At 43.2% G+C, this 17,566-nt stretch overlaps 2 protein-coding genes across 4 annotated transcripts in view; both read right to left on the bottom strand.

Moving 5' to 3' along the window:
• nfe2l1b (nuclear factor, erythroid 2-like 1b) lies at positions 1-15,799 on the bottom strand. 3 transcript variants are annotated; one of them, XM_012877013.3, is made up of 6 exons: positions 15,618-15,799; positions 11,943-12,727; positions 8,880-9,104; positions 5,547-5,636; positions 5,318-5,470; positions 1-4,286 (listed from the first exon to the last, which is right to left on the bottom strand). In XM_012877013.3, the coding sequence occupies exons 2-6, from the start codon at positions 12,498-12,500 to the stop codon at positions 2,931-2,933; spliced, it is 2,382 nt and encodes a 793-aa protein (XP_012732467.2). In that variant the 5' UTR covers positions 12,501-12,727; positions 15,618-15,799; the 3' UTR covers positions 1-2,930. The 3 variants fall into 3 exon arrangements, with proteins under 3 accessions (XP_012732467.2, XP_012732469.2, XP_012732468.2); XM_012877015.3 differs by having other exon boundaries at positions 5,547-5,597; XM_012877014.3 differs by lacking the exon at positions 15,618-15,799 and adding an exon at positions 14,723-15,560.
• Positions 15,800-16,902: 1,103 nt separating this feature from the next.
• The window catches only part of cdk5rap3 (CDK5 regulatory subunit associated protein 3), a 9,673-nt gene continuing 9,009 nt past the window's right edge, over positions 16,903-17,566 (bottom strand). The window contains exons 13-14 of the mRNA XM_012877034.3: positions 17,176-17,347; positions 16,903-17,004 (exon numbers count right to left, since the gene is read on the bottom strand). Coding sequence (XP_012732488.2) covers positions 16,939-17,004; positions 17,176-17,347 — 238 coding nt within the window. The 3' untranslated portion in view covers positions 16,903-16,938. The remainder of the gene's footprint in view (positions 17,005-17,175; positions 17,348-17,566) is intronic.

Here is a 17,566-nt window from a genome sequence, read left to right as displayed (position 1 = left end):
TAATTTCATTGACAAGTCATTTATTCAAATCAGGCCTTTCTCTGACATCTGATTGGTTCATGTGCACAGCAAAGTCCCTGCTGACCAATCATACTGAAGAGTGATAATAGACTCTATAAGGCTAAAGCTACCAAAATACTGAAATCATCAAAGGTGCTTTTATCAACAAAAATGGATATCTGGTGAGAAATAGTTTAGATGCATCTTCCACCAACTGTCTTTGTAACATTTTTACATTTAGGAGACTTAAGTAGTTTATATTTTCATCGTGGCAGCTCCATAGAATAAAAGCCTGATCAAACGTACCGTTCAGCCAAGCATGGATTATTAGTACAAGAGTCACGGGTGAAAATTAAAACACTTTAATCAATAAAAACAATTCTTGATTGCCAGCAAACGTCCGGAAACTGGGAACTACGATCCAAACTCAAAGCAGAGAGTGCGACACGGTTATGGAGACGTTGGACAAACTACAGAAAACAAAACAGGAAAATATTTACAGAACAAGACAGACACAAAAAAAAAAAAAAAAAAAAAAAAGTGCACTAAGTAGTAGCGGTACTTAATAGTTGGGTTACATCAGAGTGAATGTCAACCAGAGATTCATGCCTTAATATCACATTTAATAAAGACATTTCTCATTTTGAACCTTTTTTTTTTTATCTTCCCTCTTTTTAATTCGGACATCATCTCAGTGTTGCGAGTTCTGCTCAGCCTCTTGTAAATATTTTCACCTAACCGCTAACTTAGCTGCAGCAACACACCCGTTTTTTAGTCAATTACCCCCCGCCCCCCGCATGACACGCGCACCGACTAACTTCATTCAAACAGACGAGTAATAGCACTTCTACCTCGAGAACGTTCCCACTTTGTTCTCAAAAATCCTTTAAAAGTCAAGACGATGAGAGTTTCAAATAAAGGCATTCGACTTTAAGTCCGCTCACGCTCGCTTAACTTAACCTCAGCCTCCGACGCAGGACCCGTGCGACCAAAGCCACATCCTTCACAGCGGTTAAAGTAATTACTTCTAGTGCATTTTATTTTTTTTTGGCTGTGGAAAAATCTGCAATTAAGGGGTATACGGCGAACACAACGGCGCAACCCGAGCCCTGACGACGAGCGTTCAATAAATTAATAATTATTCAAGTCGCAACACTGAACCTGCTTATAGATTCATTTCAGAACAGAGCGATACGTTCCAACGGTTGATTTCTGTACATTTAAGACGATTACGGCTTACAGCTAAACGAAAACCTAAAGTTCAGATCCTCTAAATTAGTTTACCCATTTTTTTTTTTTATTTCGTCTGAAACGGGGGACTTTGAAGCGCTACGCTAACGTTCAGTCTTTTCCCCCCCATTCCAATAAAAACCCTTCGGACAGGTCTGAGTGGTGACTCTCGTTGACTCCAGCTCTTCCAGAGGCGTTCACAGTCCCCTCATGGCTGCGGTTATCCCTGTATCTTGTGCGCCTACTTCTATTTATTTTTTCCTTCCACTAAACTTTCCACCAGTAAGCTTGGCCACAGCGCTGTTGCTTCCTCCTCCTTGTAAAGCGCGTCAGTAGTCTCACCGATTAATGCATAACGGCCCAAGGACAACAGCTCTGCAGTGAAGGTTCTGAATGTTTGCCATCTTATTAGCTTTAAGTCACAATCGCCGACATCGACAGAAACTAATGGTTGAAAATATCCCCCTCTGTGTGATCGAAATTAGTTTGTGCATCCTTCTGGATGCTGTTTGAATGTGTTGAGGTGCATCTGTAAGTGTGATCTGCAGCGGCTGCACTTGGACAACAACGGTACGGTTCTCTGAGTGAAAGGTTTTTTTTATCAACACCGACGTAAAGGGGAGGCTAGACCTATAACTCTGCTCATGTCACACATTATAAACAGTTATTTAGAGCCTTCCTAAATGCATCGCCTGTACTTAAACCTGCAGCAACGGAGCAGCGACAGAAAACGTCAAAAATGCATACGGCCAAGCCTTTTTTAAAAAAAAAGACAAAATTACGCTGCTATGTATAATTCATGAGGAAGTCGATCCATTTTGGCAAACGCGCCTCGTCCCCAGAAATATCCCCCCCGGCTCCTCCTGCGGGGCTTCGCGGCCAGCCCTCTTTTAACACTCAGCCTCCGACTTCTTATCCAATCAGACGACTTCCACACGTCCAACCGGGCGTTTTGGGGCCTTCTACGCTTCGGTGCCGCCAGGAAACGGACTCAACAACTAGACTTCCGCGGTACAAACCCACGGAGTAAGAGTGCAGCGTTGGAGCTTTTTTTTTTTTTTTTTTTTTGGACTTGTACAGATCGGGTGAGCGGGTGCGCCCTACAACCTTTGGTTAGTATAGGTGTTAATGGCATTCTGAAACAATGGACTTCCTGTAGCCTTTGGTTTCTTGTCTCTCAACTTTAGGTGCTGATCTTTGCCTTAAGATCTACAACTTAAAAGCAGTTGCTAAAAGTCTCCGGGGTGGGATGTGATCTGATAGTCATTTAAACCCTTTCAATGCAAAGGTGTTCCAACCATGCATGTTGCCAGTGTTTGTTAGCCCCCCCTCCCCTTCCCCTCCCTACGACATCCGTCCATTCGTTCACCCTACAGGCCTCCATCCTTAGTGGTTTGGTGCAAAGGGAAGCAGAGCAGCCATGTGTTTTTCTAGTAGCTCGGGTTTTTGTCCTTTAAATCCCATCCTCTCCTCGTCTAAATAATGAAACAACGGTACTCGAGCCGAGAGCTATTCTGCTTCAGAGTTGTTTCTAGGAAAAACAGAGGAAGAGAATGAACGGGGAGAAACTAACCCAGGAGGAGGTAAATGCCGTTTCTCTTCAACAGAATCTTCTTAAAGGAAAAAAAGGGCATCTCTTTTGAATCTGCACAAATCTGACTGATTTAGCAAAGTGATAGAATAACCAGCGGCGTTCGGGCTCACTTCTTCTTGTCCTTCTGTTTTTTCTCGGGTTTCCGGCTCGGCTGCGCGGCCGTGGCTCCGCGGGGCATGATCAGCACGCTGCCGTCGGCGCCGTACTGCAGGCAGTACTGGCTGGGGGGGTAGGGCCGGCCGTCCTCGTCCCGCAGCTGACTGAAAACCTCTGTGCACAGGTTCTGCATCTTCTGCTTCAGCTGCCGGATGGAGCGGATGAACTCCATCCTCTCCTTCAGCAGGCGGGCTTTGTCGCGCCTCAGGTCTTGCACGCCCTGCTCCAGGTTGATGATGGTCTCCAGCTTGCGCTTGCGGCAGTTCTGGGCGGCCATCTTGTTCTTGCCGCGCCTGCGGATGTCGCGGATGAGGGCGAGCTGGGCCTCGCTCAGGTGGTGCTTGGCCAGGAGCTCGTTGAACTCCTCCACGGGGAGGTTGATGATCTTGTCGTTGGAGAAGGGGATCTTCATGGCCCGCGCCCGCCGCTCGTCGCGACTCGAGTGCTTGTCGAGCAGGTCCTGAGAAGGCTGGAGCTTTTTGTCGCGGGCCGTCTTCTTCCCGGCCGAAAGGGGAAGATCTGGGTGCTCGGAGAAGGCGGAGGAGAGCGGCACGTTGTAGGTGTGGTTGTGGCTGATGCCGTCGAGCTGAGGGAGGCCGTGGAACTGCGAGAGGTCCTGGAAGCTCATGCGGCAGAGCTTGCTGTACTCGGGCTGGTAGCCGCCGACCGCGCCCTCCTCCGTCTCCGCCGCAGCCACCTCCGAGTCGGTGCTGTAGCCCACGGCGCCCTCCTCCGAGAAGTTGGCGGAGGTGGAGGAGGACGAGGCGGCAGACGAGCAGGACGTCTCGGAGCTGCTCGGGGAGGCCGGGCTGCGGCTGGAGTCCAGGGAGAGGCCTGAATCTGAGTCGAGCTCGTCCTCCAGCTGGGAGGCCTGGGCCTGGCTGAAGCCCTCCTCCATGGCCAGGTCCAGCAGGCTGATCTCGTCCAGCATGGACTCCTCCAGCAGGGTGGTGAAGGGGTCGGGCGGAGACGTGACGTTGCTGCCGGAGCCGTTGATGGGCGGGAGGAAGACCCCCGTCAGGTTGGTTGCCCCGAAGGTGGAGGTGACGTTGGTGGAGTTGCTGGAGGACGGCCGCACCGTGCCGGTCGTCGGGGCGACGCTGACCGAGTCCAGCTGGGGGCTGAAAATCTGCGGGAAGTCTTGGCTGCAGCTGGGCAGGGAGGCCTGGTGAAGGCTGACGTCCTGGTTTATGGGCGTGGGACCGTCGGACAGACCCAGGTTTCCGCTGCCGGTCGAGTCCGCCGTCCGCTCGCTGGCGCTTCCGCCGCCGGACACGGTCTGCAGCGACGTGTTCACCTCCATTGCCTTTGGACAAAAATTGCAAAAAGGTTTAATAACGGCGGTGCGTTCAGTGCCCTGCAAAATGATCCATACCCGTCGTCACATCAAACCTTAACGTGGCTTATTGGGATTCTACAGCAGACCAACGCAAGGCAGCGCTGGGAAGTGGACGGTAAGTTACACACCGCTTTTCAAAAGGTTTTACAAATCCAAATCTGAAAAGTGGCACGTCTTTTTCTTAACCCCCTCTCAACACAAATCCCCCCTAAAATCACCTATTTAGCAAAAAAAAAATCCTGAGAGTCGTATAACCTTAATATAAATCCAGCTGTTCTGTGAAGGCCTCAGAGGGTTGGTAGAGAACGTTAGAGAAAAATCAGCATCATGGAGACCAACGGTCACTGCAGACAGGTCAGGGGAGGAAGATGAGGAGATGTTTAAAGCAGAGTTCACTTAGAAATGCCAAACTTCCACACTGTTGACACAATAAAGGCGCTCTATTCTACAGCAACACCCCAACCTTTGAACGCCTCACAGAGATGAACCTTAATCAGGAAAGACATCTGCTGTCCTAAAATCTGGCCTTTAGTGGCAAGAAGCAAAGTAGTCCCGTCTGCAGGTTCTCTAAGGATGTAGTGAACGCAGCAAACATGGGGAACAAGGTTCTGATCGGACCAAAGTCTAAGTTTTTAGCCTATATTGCAAACTAACAGTGCACGTCTCCCTGAGGACACCGTCACCGGTCCGACTTCTTTAACAAATAAGAACTGCCTGAAATCTCAGGCTCTTGATGTGCCCTTAAAGACCTGCAGCTGCAACAGCAGCTACAAATGGTTCTGCAGAGTGCTGACTCAGGAAAATAATACTGAAAATAAATGCAAACTGTTTTTAGGATTTCTGCATTAACAAATAAAGATGTACAAATACTTTTGCAAGCCACTGTAAAAGCGGAATAATGTATTTTTTATATCCATCAATTGGTCCCTTTTAACTTTCGTTTTCCGCTTTGGTTTCTGCTCAAAGACTAAAAGTCATGAGTTGCAAACGCAGCATACCTGCAGCTCCATGATGGCCATGATGTCCTGCCACTGCTGCTCCAGGTCTAACTGCGGCTCTGCCGTGGGCAGCTGCGGCGCCAGAGGGAGGCCCTGGGAGGTGGAGGGAACTTCTTCATTGGAAATGGATACTTCCTGGTTACCGACTGGAAACTAACCAAAGCGCATAAGAATGTTGATTAAAATATACGTTTAACCTCATAGGGAGTGTCTCACAGAACATTGTTACCTCGGCCTCTTCTCCAAAAGGGAACGTGGCCTCCAACAGCCTCAAGCACTCCTGTAGTGACAGTGAAGTCTGTGAGCCAAGAACTGGCAGCTAACAACAATAAAACACAGAAAGGTGTGCTACATTAGTACTTCTACACCTTTAGGTAAAAATAAAAAAATAAAAATGGATTGCTCATAACTGCCCCTTTCTAAAAGGATAGAAGTAGATTATAAAATGAACATAATCTGCATCTTCAGCTGCATACAGGGGCATCATGTTTCACATCCAGACACTGAATCCATATTCTGTATTTTTCAGATTATAAGTCACACTTTTTTTTTCAGTTTGGCAGATCCTGCGATTTATAGTCAGGTGCGACTTATATATCAAATTTAGATTTGATATACAAGTAAATTACACTGACCGACATGAACCTAGGAGTAAACATTACTGTCTATAGCCACAAGAGGGCGCTCTAGGTTTGTGAAAACTATATGCTGCTCCTGTACCACTTAGAAATTTATTGAAACATCAGGGCTGCAACTAACAATTATTATTGTCGACTAATCTATCCATTATTTTTTTAATTATATAATAATAATAATAATAATAATAATAATAATAATAATAATAATAATAATAATAATAATAATAATAATGGCTGCACAGTGGCGCAGTGGGTAGCGCTGTTGCCTTGCAGCAAGAAGGTCCTGGGTTTGAGTACACCCCTGGGTCTTTCTGCATGGAGTTTGCATGTTCTCCCTGTGCATGCGTGGGTTCTCTCCGGGTACTCCGGCTTCCTCCCACAGTCCAAAAACATGACTGTTAGGTTAATTGGCTTCTTCAAATTGTCCTTAGGTGTGAGTGTGTGTGTGAATGGTTGTTTGTCCTGTTTGTCTCTCTGTGTTGCCCTGCGACAGACTGGCGACCTGTCCAGGGTGTACCCCACCTCTCGCCCAGTGAACGCTGGAGATAGACACCAGCACCCCCCGTGACCCCATGAGGGAGAAGCGGTTTGGAAAATGGATGGATGGATGGATGGATAATAATAATAATTTGATCTCCTTCATCACTTCAGTTGCTTAAAAAAATATTTAGGCTCACCTGTTGTCTACACACATTTGAACGCCTGTTTATTGCCTCTTGTTGTCGCTCTCCTTTATTAGCTTTATAAATGATCCTCCATAAAAAATGTATTTAAAATTTAACTGAATTTATTTTTAATGTTTCTATCAAATTAGATTTTTTACTATAAAATGTTTTTAAAACATTCTTTAGACCTTCAAGCTTTTAATGTTGTTTAATGTCAGTATAAAGCCTTGTGTAAAACAAAAATCTTAGCATATTAATATGTATGCAGTCAGGCTTGTTCTCTTTTATTCGGCAACATTCACAGCATCAATATTAAAAACGAGCTAATTATTCATTTCCAGATAAACTCCAGCGCTATAGGCAGACATTTAAATTACATAAAACTATCCCTTCAAGTAACTTCACTTTAATCTCAACCATTAATCTTAGAGATAAACGAACACTGAAATAAACCCAATAATGACAGATATAATCTGATTGAATTGCTGCTAGATTCAGAACAGTCTGCCCCACGAGGCCACGCCTCCTCCGGGGCAGAGGAGCTGATCATCCGCTCAGCTACAGCTGGGTGAAGCCAGCATTTCACAGCCATATGTTTATTTCAGCTTTACACAACCCCATTCTCAACTAAAATAATTCTGAAAGATAATTTTGTATCAACGAAAGTGTAATTTATGAAACTTTAGTGCCTTCTTCATTCAGACAATGCTGCATGGAGCTGCAGCCGTGTGTGAAGGGTCATGTGATTTAAACTATCACTGAAAGTGAAACTTTGAGACCGCAGCGATGTTTATATATTTTTAACGACACGTCGACAGTTGTACATTATTGACATTGTCAATAATGTCGACTAATCGTTGCAGCCCTATGAAACATTAAAAGCATTGTGTGCATGTTGTTTTGCTGCTTCACTATCGGGCTGTCCGTAAAGCTAATAACAGCTAGCGTTAGCTTACAGCTCTGTTGTTTAGGCGGTTAACGACTTCTCTGACGCACGTCAGCTTTATGTTGCTCTCAAACATCTGCGTCGTCCTGTTAGCTTAGCACGTAGCACCGTTACGCTCACGGTCTAAAGTTACACTGAAAAGCGTTGGATAAAACCTTACAGTTTGGAGCTGTTGGCTTATGCTAATTTTCTCCATTCAACCTCCCCTATGTTCCATGTTATTCAATCTGTTGTGGATGCAATTGTGTAAGTTGCCTTACCAGATTAAATGTCAGTTTTTAGTCTTGGATTTTGAGAAATAAATTTCTAAATAAATGCGACTTGTATTCTGGAGCGACTTATAGTCCGAAAAAGACGGTTCAAAGAGGTGCAAATTGAGTTTCTTGGCATTTCCTGTGCAGCGGATTACCTTTGATCAAACCCAACAACAAAAGAATTGGGTTTTCATTTTCCAGGATTTTAAGAACAATTCTCCATCTGTGTACTGTTGGTCAGCTAAGTGAAAGAAGGCTACTACAGCTTTCCTTCACTTGTAGGGAGGACAGATTTGGCTGTCTGGGAATATTTCTGGTTGTGTAAAACAAAGACAGTTATGCTGGGATGACTCAAGGAGATCTATCCATCACTTTTGTTAAGGTAAGGCTGTAGAAGTGTGTAAAGCAGCTGACTGCAGACTACCCGTGCAGGTAGCCTAATTAATGAACCAGCTAAAATTGGGTAGTAAAAGTCTATAACGAGCAGAACAGGAAGTGGCAATATTTCGCAATAAGGAGGACACTACTTCTAAATTTAGCTTCTACATAGCGAAACATGTTCCTGACATATAAGTATGACAGAAAAGCTCATCATGCCTCTAACAGTGTGTCTAACAATCATGATTCACAGAATAAGGAACGATTGTTGCTTCTGTGTTTTAAACAGATCCTGTTATACATTGTTTCAAACGTTTGACTGATACCCAGATCGGCGGTATTTATACCCAAGGTTAGCATGCTGTGGGAATCTCACACCAGCCCAGCCTACATCTGCCTAATTTTAGTTACATTGAGGTCAAACAGTTGTTGGAGGGGGGTTTTCAACCCAACAGGTGCCACGGGTAAACTGCTTAGCGCCGCAGGCAGCATCCACTCTGGTGCCAGATCACAACATGTGTTTATCTGGGCCATGGGGGAAAACAGCCATTTCTCTCACCAGCTGAACCCCAATGGTCAATTACCAAATTAAAAAAAAATAACTTTTACAAGAACCTCCCAAGAAAAGGTTCGACAAATCCAAACCTTGCAGGATTTTCTGCCGTGTTTTTTTCCACCAACCTGCTCAGGAATGCTCTCCCCAGTCTCTCCATCCACCGGCGGAGATCCCTGTAGGTTTATCCCGTTTCTCCAGCTCTCCTGATCCTCGTTGACATCTTTGCTGTCCTGTGGGCTGGGCTTCTCCTCCTCCTCCGCGTCCTTCTGGCGGTTGCTGTAGCTGAACACTTCTCTTCCCGCACCAAGGTCAATGTCCTGTCGCCATAGGATGTCAATCAAGTCAATGTCCTGCAAAACAAACAAACGAGCCACTAAACAAACTGTCCTGCCCACCAATGATCATATTACGAGCGATTGAACGCGTCTCGGCCGTGTCGCTAATTCTATGATTAGATGCGAGCCGTAAACGACCTACTTTGACATTTTTTTATAACATCTGTTTTTCCAGAGACGAGGTCTCCTTTTAAGGGAGGATCATGTAACACAAATCAGATGGTGCAACCGTGATATAAACACTTTGACACAGTGGTTATTCTTGTGATCCAGCAAAACAAATAAAAATCTTTAGCTTTGTGTAACGCCGGCCTTTTACTGCATCACTTTGCCCCCCCGTGTTTGTTTCGAGGTGGAACATAAACAATAAAAGACAACATGTACCTGCCAGACAAGCAAGGGCTATAAAAACCGCAGATTTAAAGGTTAAATTAATCGGACCGAACACCAAAGTTACGCCTATGTGGACATTAAACATCACCAGCTGCTAAAAATAGAGAGAAAACAGCCTGGAAATGTGGAAGATGGAAACAAAAAGTGACGTTTAACATAACTATAAATATATTTTTTTTATCACAAAAGATATAAAAAGAAAAAAGATCCCCAAATGAACATGCAAAACCTGAAAAGATAAAGAAAAACCGAAAACGGGTTCTCATACAACTTTCTAAGCTCTTTATCTTCCTGTTCATGTCGGCACATTTCATACCTAAAAGCTCAATCTATTTCAGTTCATCTCATACTATAGTCGATAACGAGTGACTCGTTTTAACTCATCGCGTTTCTCTCAGATTTGATGGTTACTGACGTCTTGTTTCTCAGAAAACGTGAATGTTACATCGGAGCAACCGAACCGATGGGAAGACTGATGACTTGACAGCGGGCCATCACTCCACAAAGAAGGGGAAGCTAGAAAAGTTCAGCCACAGCCATGAAAGGTTTAGTGGAAGGAAAACATACAGAAGGAATTGATGGAGCAGAAGCAGAAATCTTTGGAAATCGAGGTCCCAGAATGGGGCGTCTGTCATCTACCGGTGTCGCTGCCCTGGGGTTTTCTGAAGTTCACAGTCAATGCAGACGTCTAGCAGGACGTTTTAGAGCACCCCATGCTTCCTTCAGCTGACGAGCTTAATGAGAGACGCTGATTTGATTTTCCACCAGGGCGTGGCTTCAGGCACAGGTGGGGCCTTTAACACGGGCCAGTGCCCCTGTTGTCCTGAAGATATGATATTACAGGTAGAGGCTGCGATTTTCCCCAAAGTTTCCTCAAGCCCCTTTTTTAATAACTGGGCAGCTCTAACACAGATCTAATTTTTTTTAACCTCCTTTTTCTGAACATGTGATGTATAGACCATTTTACCCAATATAACAAAAAGTGCTTCTGAACAGGATTACCAACTGTAGCTTTAAATTAATTTCTTATGATAGGCACCGGCAAACAAACCTGTGGGCCAACTTCACGTTTACCTTCACAGATTTACTTCTGCTAGATCTGCAGCCTGCAGTTCCAGAGGTACAACTGGCTCTTTGGCTCAGTTTATGTATTAAACAATGAAATATTGCTTTGTTTTCTTTTTAATTAGTTTATTCTGCGCTCCAATAATAAAACACTGGCCCCACCCTGGTACATCTGGTCCAATGACCACGGTGTTACTGGGCCTGATCAGCCGGTCCCCTAACGCCCAGGCTGCTGTCAAAGCAACCTTTTTTCCCCTTCTTCTTCTTCTTCTTATGATGAGACTATTTTATGTTCAATAGACACTGAAACGGGAAGGTAAAAGAGAAAAAAAAAAAGGAGAGAAACAGATGAGACAAAATGCTAAAAAGGGAAAAAATGTGAAAGATAAAGAGGAGAGGTAAGAGAGAGAGAGCAACATATCAAAGCAACCTGGGCTCAGGGTTCCTACAGCATAAGGCAAGTTAAATTCAAGACTTTTTAAGACTTTTTAATGCCACTTGAAATAAAAAGTTAAGACCAACTTCACGATAAACAAGATAAACCTGGTTGCGACAACTTCACCCAAATGTTTATTTTAACATAAGCCATTACTTTATGGCTCAGTAAACATGTTAAAGATTTTGAAAAACATTCCATATAGGAAGAAAGCATAAAAAACACACAATTTACAGATATTTTTAAACAACTACTGAACTGAATTCACAAACTTTGTTTTGTTCCCTACTAAAATAAACTATAAATCAGTGCCAACTCTTTTTCACAGTTTTTATTAGTTCCGCTATCGGGACGGAACCAATACTGGTTACATTGAGCCGTTAGGTAAATTTAAAAAAATATATAATTGTGTCAATTATTTTACTGTTTGGTAAGGATTACAAAAATAAAATCCTATTTATGACTTGGTAACAATTTTAAGACCTAAGAGATTGATTTAAGACATTTTAATGCCAATTAAGGCCTTAGTTTTATATTACAGAATTCAATGCCTTTTAAGACTTTTTAAGGATCCGCAGGAACCCTGTGGGCTTCCTTAACAGCTCAGAAGAACCACAGGCTGACTGGCTCCGTGCCACGCTGCATTGTTACAGTAATTCAGGTAAAAAGGAGCCCCGACCAAGTACTGAGTGCATGAACATACGTCTCAGTGGGCCAAGATCTCTGAACTGAACCCCATCATACGATCCTTTCATTCTGCTGGAAACATAATGTGGGGTTTAGCTATAGGCCAGAACTGCTCCTGCGTCAGATGAATCCAACAACTGAATTTGAACCAAATTACCCAAATGAACTACCTTTATCACAGTGCATCTCTGTCTAAACGTGTAATGCGCACACTTAGACACACCTCTAAGTCAAAAGAAATCCTCCCCCATGCAAAAACGCAGGCGTGCTACCTCTTTGGTGAGGTCGTCATTGCCGCCTCTGCTGCCCTGCTCCTGGTTTCCCTCCGGGGCCACGGCTCCCAGGCTGCTGTCCGCTGCGTTCGGGTCGTACGTGGATTCAGGCGCTCCGCTTCCTCCCCTCATGGCCGGGGAAGCGTCAATGTTGCTAATGTCCTCTAGGCCGGCCCCATTGTCCAGGGTGATGCCGGGGCTGGACTGAGCGCCTGCGGACACCACCGTCTCAGAGTCGCGGTGCACTAGCCAGGCGTTGAGCTCGGTACTGGGCACGGAGAGGCGATCCAGCTGGCGCACCTCGTTCAGCAGCCGCCTGGTCGTGAAGAACTGGTCCAGGTCCACACTCTTTGGATGGATCCCATAGCCGTCCAGCGTGTTGCGCAGGTTGTGGAACTGGGTCTGGGTGTAGGCTGAGCTGGGCCCCAGGATGATCTCTCTTAGCGGGGGCAACTGATTGGTTAGGTACGTGTCGACGTCCACCCGCACCCCAATGAGACTCAGGAGGATGGTGAACTGAATCAGGCCCTCTGTGAAGTACTTTTTCAGGTAAAGCATTTCTTTACAAAGGAACAAAAAAATGAAAGTAAAAAAGGAAAACAAAAACCGGGGCGACTGCTCGTAATCGACGGCTCTCTGCTACAACTAAGGGGTGAAAACAGATACGCGAACATAAAAGTGGTTGAGGAGGGCGAAGCGTCTCTGACGGTTAATTTGAAAAGCTTCCAGGCTAAGGTGTCCTCTTCTCAGGGTCGGTTCTTCAAAGAGTTATCATCTCCCCGTTCCTGCCAACGAGAACAAGTTTTCAGTCAAATTCAAGGCCTACTTGGAAAAAAAAAAACAATAACTTCATAAATAATAAGTAACATTGGATAACAAAAGAAGAACGCTTTCATTTTAACACAGAAAAAGACGGTTTGTCAGGCAGAACTCAAACCTAGCACTGGGTCACTAAACTCCTCATTAGACCATCTAAAATAATCTTCCTCCGGGCAGCTGAGACGTCTACAGATACCTGAGAACCTTTAGGGTCTTAAGAAGTTTAAGCTCTGTAGAAAAGAGCTTCTGTCCTGTTATATCTCTGAAAACAAACACAGCACGTCTTAGAAGTGGACATTTTCGTCCATGTCAAACTTCTGTACTTCTGTTGATCAATATTTAGTGAATATTGAGTATTATAGCAGGTAATCTTTCTGCATGTACTCTCAGTGTTTCTTTTCTTCTCCTTCAGAAAAACCGTCACACTTTAAAAAGGGAATCCCATCATCCTTGCTTCCTTGGGGCTAACGGCGAGGGGGTGCCTTGAAAGAAGGAGTTTGTGCTTCATATAAAAGTTATTTTTGCTGCTAAGTTAGGAGAATTAGGCCCAGTCCACATGGTCTGGGGAAACGAATACAAAAAGGCCTTTTTTCTTTTCATTTAATTTTGCATCGGTTCAATTGTGGAGAAGTAGTTTAATGTGGCTGAAATGTTATTTCTCCACCCATAACTACAAGCCTTTTTATCACAGCATATAATAACACCAGACTCCCAGCACTACTCTTATCTAAAAACTAATTTATACAAATGTAATAAACAAATATGAACCTAATAAAGAATGAATTAACATGATTTTGACAGATGAACGCAATTTTGCTGTTATTATAGGAAATTTAGATGTAATTTAGACCTTTTAAAGGAGCCATACTGTCCATTAGATTGAACATTTTTCTCACTGCAGTTAGAAGGGTTAAAGCTTTGGTCCAATGAAGCTGTGTTTGATTTATCCGAAGAGGAGTAGATTAAAAAAAAAAAAACTGGACAAATGGTCTGTTAATTTAATTTTTTATATTAGTAAACGTTAAGTATCTACAGGCCAAAAATCAACTGATTTGATTTATGAGCTGGATTTTCTTTAAAAAAAGAAAAACACTTTCTTATCTTAATTTCACAATTACTAAATAATTACGTAATTTGAAACAAATGGAAGCTGATGGTGTTTTTCCCCATCAAGGCCTCAGTTGCTGCCATTTAATCTTAGAAATATTCTGCAGAAGCAAACATCATGGTTAGGCTGAATAAAATGATTTTTACAGGTCAGTTAACAGAAATATATTCTAACCACTAAAATGCAGAACTTTTGTTAAAGATTGTTGAACATTTCATGGCAATATCTTGTTTTTTTTATTAGGCAATCTTCTATGATTTTGTCTCACATCTCGTCACAGGTTACAATGTAAACCGAAGGACAGTAATTTATATGCAATAGAACGATCCTTTAATTATCCCTTTATTTGAGGACTGCTATAAGCATGGCAAACAGAAGCAAACTTATTAATATTTTTTCTGTAATTGATGATGAGTGCTTTAGAGGTCTTAGATCTGAACCTACATATAAAAGTTATTTTCAATGCTCCTTCAGATCAAACTACTTGTTTCAACATGTTTAGTCTCGAAAAGAAATACTAAACATATCGGTATTAAAGCTTTGTAGTTTCAGTTAAACACGCCCAAATTCCTCTGATATGAAATCAGCTCCAATCTAGGGGGGGAAAAGGAAAGCATTTATCAATAAAATAAAAACTAGAATAACTAAGGAAGAAGCATTAAATGAACAGACACTAGTTCAAGACGTAACTGGGTGTAATTGAAGAGATCTGACGGAAAATCTGGTCATAAGACTTTTTTTCCCCCCAGGCCTGGAATGGAGATCTTTACATTGTAGATTTTAAACGTTTTAATGCCCTGCTGTACCAGTCCGCACACTTCAATCACACTGCTTTCAAACACATCTTACCTACCAACATTTGCTATAAACAGATTATAGGAGACGACAGCGCAGGACTTGCTAACCCACTTCATCCTAACAGAACAGGAGGACTGCTGGCGGACCGCACCACGTTGTCCCTCTTCGTTTTAAGACGTTCGGCAGAGCAGATAAGATGAACACAGAGCTTCGGGCATCACCCCACCCTTGACAGGGCAACTACTTCTCCTGGCTGCTGCTGAAGGTGAATGAGGGAGACCAGAAAGCTCGCTCGACTGGCTCTGACAGCCACCAACAGCAACGCTGGGTGGCCGGCAGGGTCCCTCCCTCCTCCTCCTCCTCCAGCACAGCTGCGCCTATCTTTGTCCTTCCAGCCGGGGATTCACGACCCCGGCCACCGCTAACGCACGCCTATAACCTCCGTCTGACGCAACACAAAGTAACTGTCATGGAGCCTTTCGTAGCTTTAGCGGCTTCGCCCCAATTTCTCTTTCGCCAAAAAGTGGCAGGTGCGCCTCTGCTAACATTTACTTTCTCCCTAGCTAGTGTCAAACAATCTCCCTAGCAACAAGTGGGGAAAAGATGAGGGACAAGACGGCTCAGCCATTCAACGGCTTCGACGGCTGTGATGTAACATGACTCCAGCCAGTCCAGACCAATAGGAATAGCTCGTAGGCGGGGTTTAAAGAACGACGCGACAGTGGTACAGGAAGTCACTAAATACAGCGCTAGCCTCATAAGCTAGTTTGTTGCTACCTAATTTAAGTCATTTTAGAATGAATGTCTGTGTCAGACAAACTGCACCCGGCCTCTGATACACAAATACTATTATAATTATGTGTCACTCCGTTATGTTGTGTCGTTAAACAATGAAGCCCATGTATCGGTCAACGCGATAATTCGTTAAAACCTTTAAATTTTATACTTACGCATGAAGATTGTGTAACCGTGTCTTCATGCCCACATGTCGACTAACACACCAGACCGGTGACTTAATCCGTTTGTCATTAAAAGTTCCACTGAGCTGCTACCCTCACTGAATGGCCCACCATGACTTGCAAAAATCACTTGCTACCCCGGCTAGCCTAGCCCAAAACATGCGTACACACGGAGCATGCGTAGAACATTCTAGTGGTAAGCTTTCATCAGCTGATGGGACGCCCCCTCCCTTCGTATTTGGTTCAGTTTGTTTAACCCACCTACTATTACAGAAGAACTTACAAAACAATTAAATAAGAACGCTTTCGTGCAATTATGATAGCCTAAATTAGTTTGAGTGTATTATAGGCATGGCGAAAATATTGACGTTAACCGTTTTAGAAATGTTATTTTCGAGGGCGTTTTTTCACCTCCACACATGGCCAACATACGTTCATACTTAAAAATATTGTAATAAAAATAATGTCCCTGTGTTACAGGGTAAAAACAACAACAAAGCAGCATAAAATGCCACCATATATATACACACACATCTCAATAAATTAACAGAAGCATAAATCAAAATTCAATGTATTTCACTGATTCAGTTAAAAAAGTGAATTGCCTGTGTTCTGTAGATTTAGTACACAGTGATATACTTCACATGTTTATTCCGATTAATAGGGATGATTATGGTTTATTGTTATTGTAAACACAGGACATCAATTTAGCCAATTGTTTATACTAATTTATCCTGGCCAGGTTAAGGGTTGCTATGCCATAAAAGGTAGCGGTAGCCTCTAAAGAAGCTGATTGTTCACAGACTGTTGTGTGCAAGCATATTAATGGAAAGTTCTGTGGAGAAACAATAGAAATAAAAACTTAAATGTAATCACTGTGTGTTGAATAAATTCAATTGGTTTCCCTTTTTAAATTAAATTACTGAAATATTATCAATTCATTAGGATGTACCCGGCCATCCCTAAGCTGACTGTAACCCAATGGCTTCACTTTTGATTACACCACTTACTGTACCACCTCTGGTGCTTTACTGTAAACCTGGCAGCTCCTTGTAAATCAAATCATTTACGTAGAGATTGTGGTTCCAAACTGGACTGCTGCTCCAACCTCCAAATGTTGGTGACAACTACAAAAACATTCTTTTAAAACATAAAGAGACTACAGTCACATGTTTTTTTTTTAATATTTAAGCGGGACCTTAATGCTTTTTCTTCTTGTACTAGTGAACAAAATACAAAACCATACAAGTTTAAATTAAATATTGTTTTATTTCTCTTTATCGATGATGACATAATACATCACATGAGTTCACTAAATATTCACCCCCATCAGGTTGACTGGTCTGTTGTGGTATCGCTTTGAAATGTCGGCTTCAATCTGCAGAAACAAATAATCAACAGATTACAGAGAGGATTGAAGGTGTATTCACTTTGAGATTTACTGTATGTGTCTATCTTTTACATGAAAAGAGATCTATGAGTTTCTGTGGCCCACTGGGAAAGCACCGACACCCCGGGAACATAAATAAATGGGAAAGTAATCTAATACCAGTTTCTGGAGTTCCCGGGTGCTTCCTGCCAGCAGGTCAACGCGAGGCTCCAGTCTGGACTGCTCTTGGAGGGCTTCTTGCCTTCTCTCAGCCATCGTGGAAGCTTTCAGCACCAGGATATCCGCCTGCTTCAGCTTCTGCCTCAGCATTTCTGACACACGCTCAACGTACCTGAACACATTTAACAAAAACCAAAAGAAAATATACAATCATATTGAAAGAAAATTTAATATTGGCTCTGATGAGGCTTGTTTTCTCAGATTTAAAGCACCTTTTGAAAATAATCTTTAAGCAGGTATTGAACAAGCTTTACCAAAAAGTCCACATTTTTGTATATAAATTTTTTTTTAATTAGTCTGATGTAATATTCTAATTTTAATGTCATTGCTT

Source organism: Fundulus heteroclitus, chromosome 10 (assembly GCF_011125445.2).
Source record: "Fundulus heteroclitus isolate FHET01 chromosome 10, MU-UCD_Fhet_4.1, whole genome shotgun sequence".
Lineage (NCBI taxonomy): Eukaryota > Metazoa > Chordata > Actinopteri > Cyprinodontiformes > Fundulidae > Fundulus > Fundulus heteroclitus.
The sequence above is the reverse complement of the archived record's forward strand: the minus strand, read 5'-3'. Positions and strand labels throughout refer to the sequence as shown.

Coding starts and splice junctions, on each gene's coding strand:
- nfe2l1b (XM_012877013.3), bottom strand. CDS start 12,500: ATGCTTTACCTGAAAAAGTACTTCACAGAGGGCCTGATTCAGTTCACC. Junction 9,105..11,942: donor ATGACGACCTCACCAAAGAG/GTAGCACGCCTG, acceptor TTTGTTTTGCAG/GACATTGACTTGATTGACAT. Junction 5,637..8,879: donor GGGAGAGCATTCCTGAGCAG/GTTGGTGGAAAA, acceptor TATTGTTGTTAG/CTGCCAGTTCTTGGCTCACA.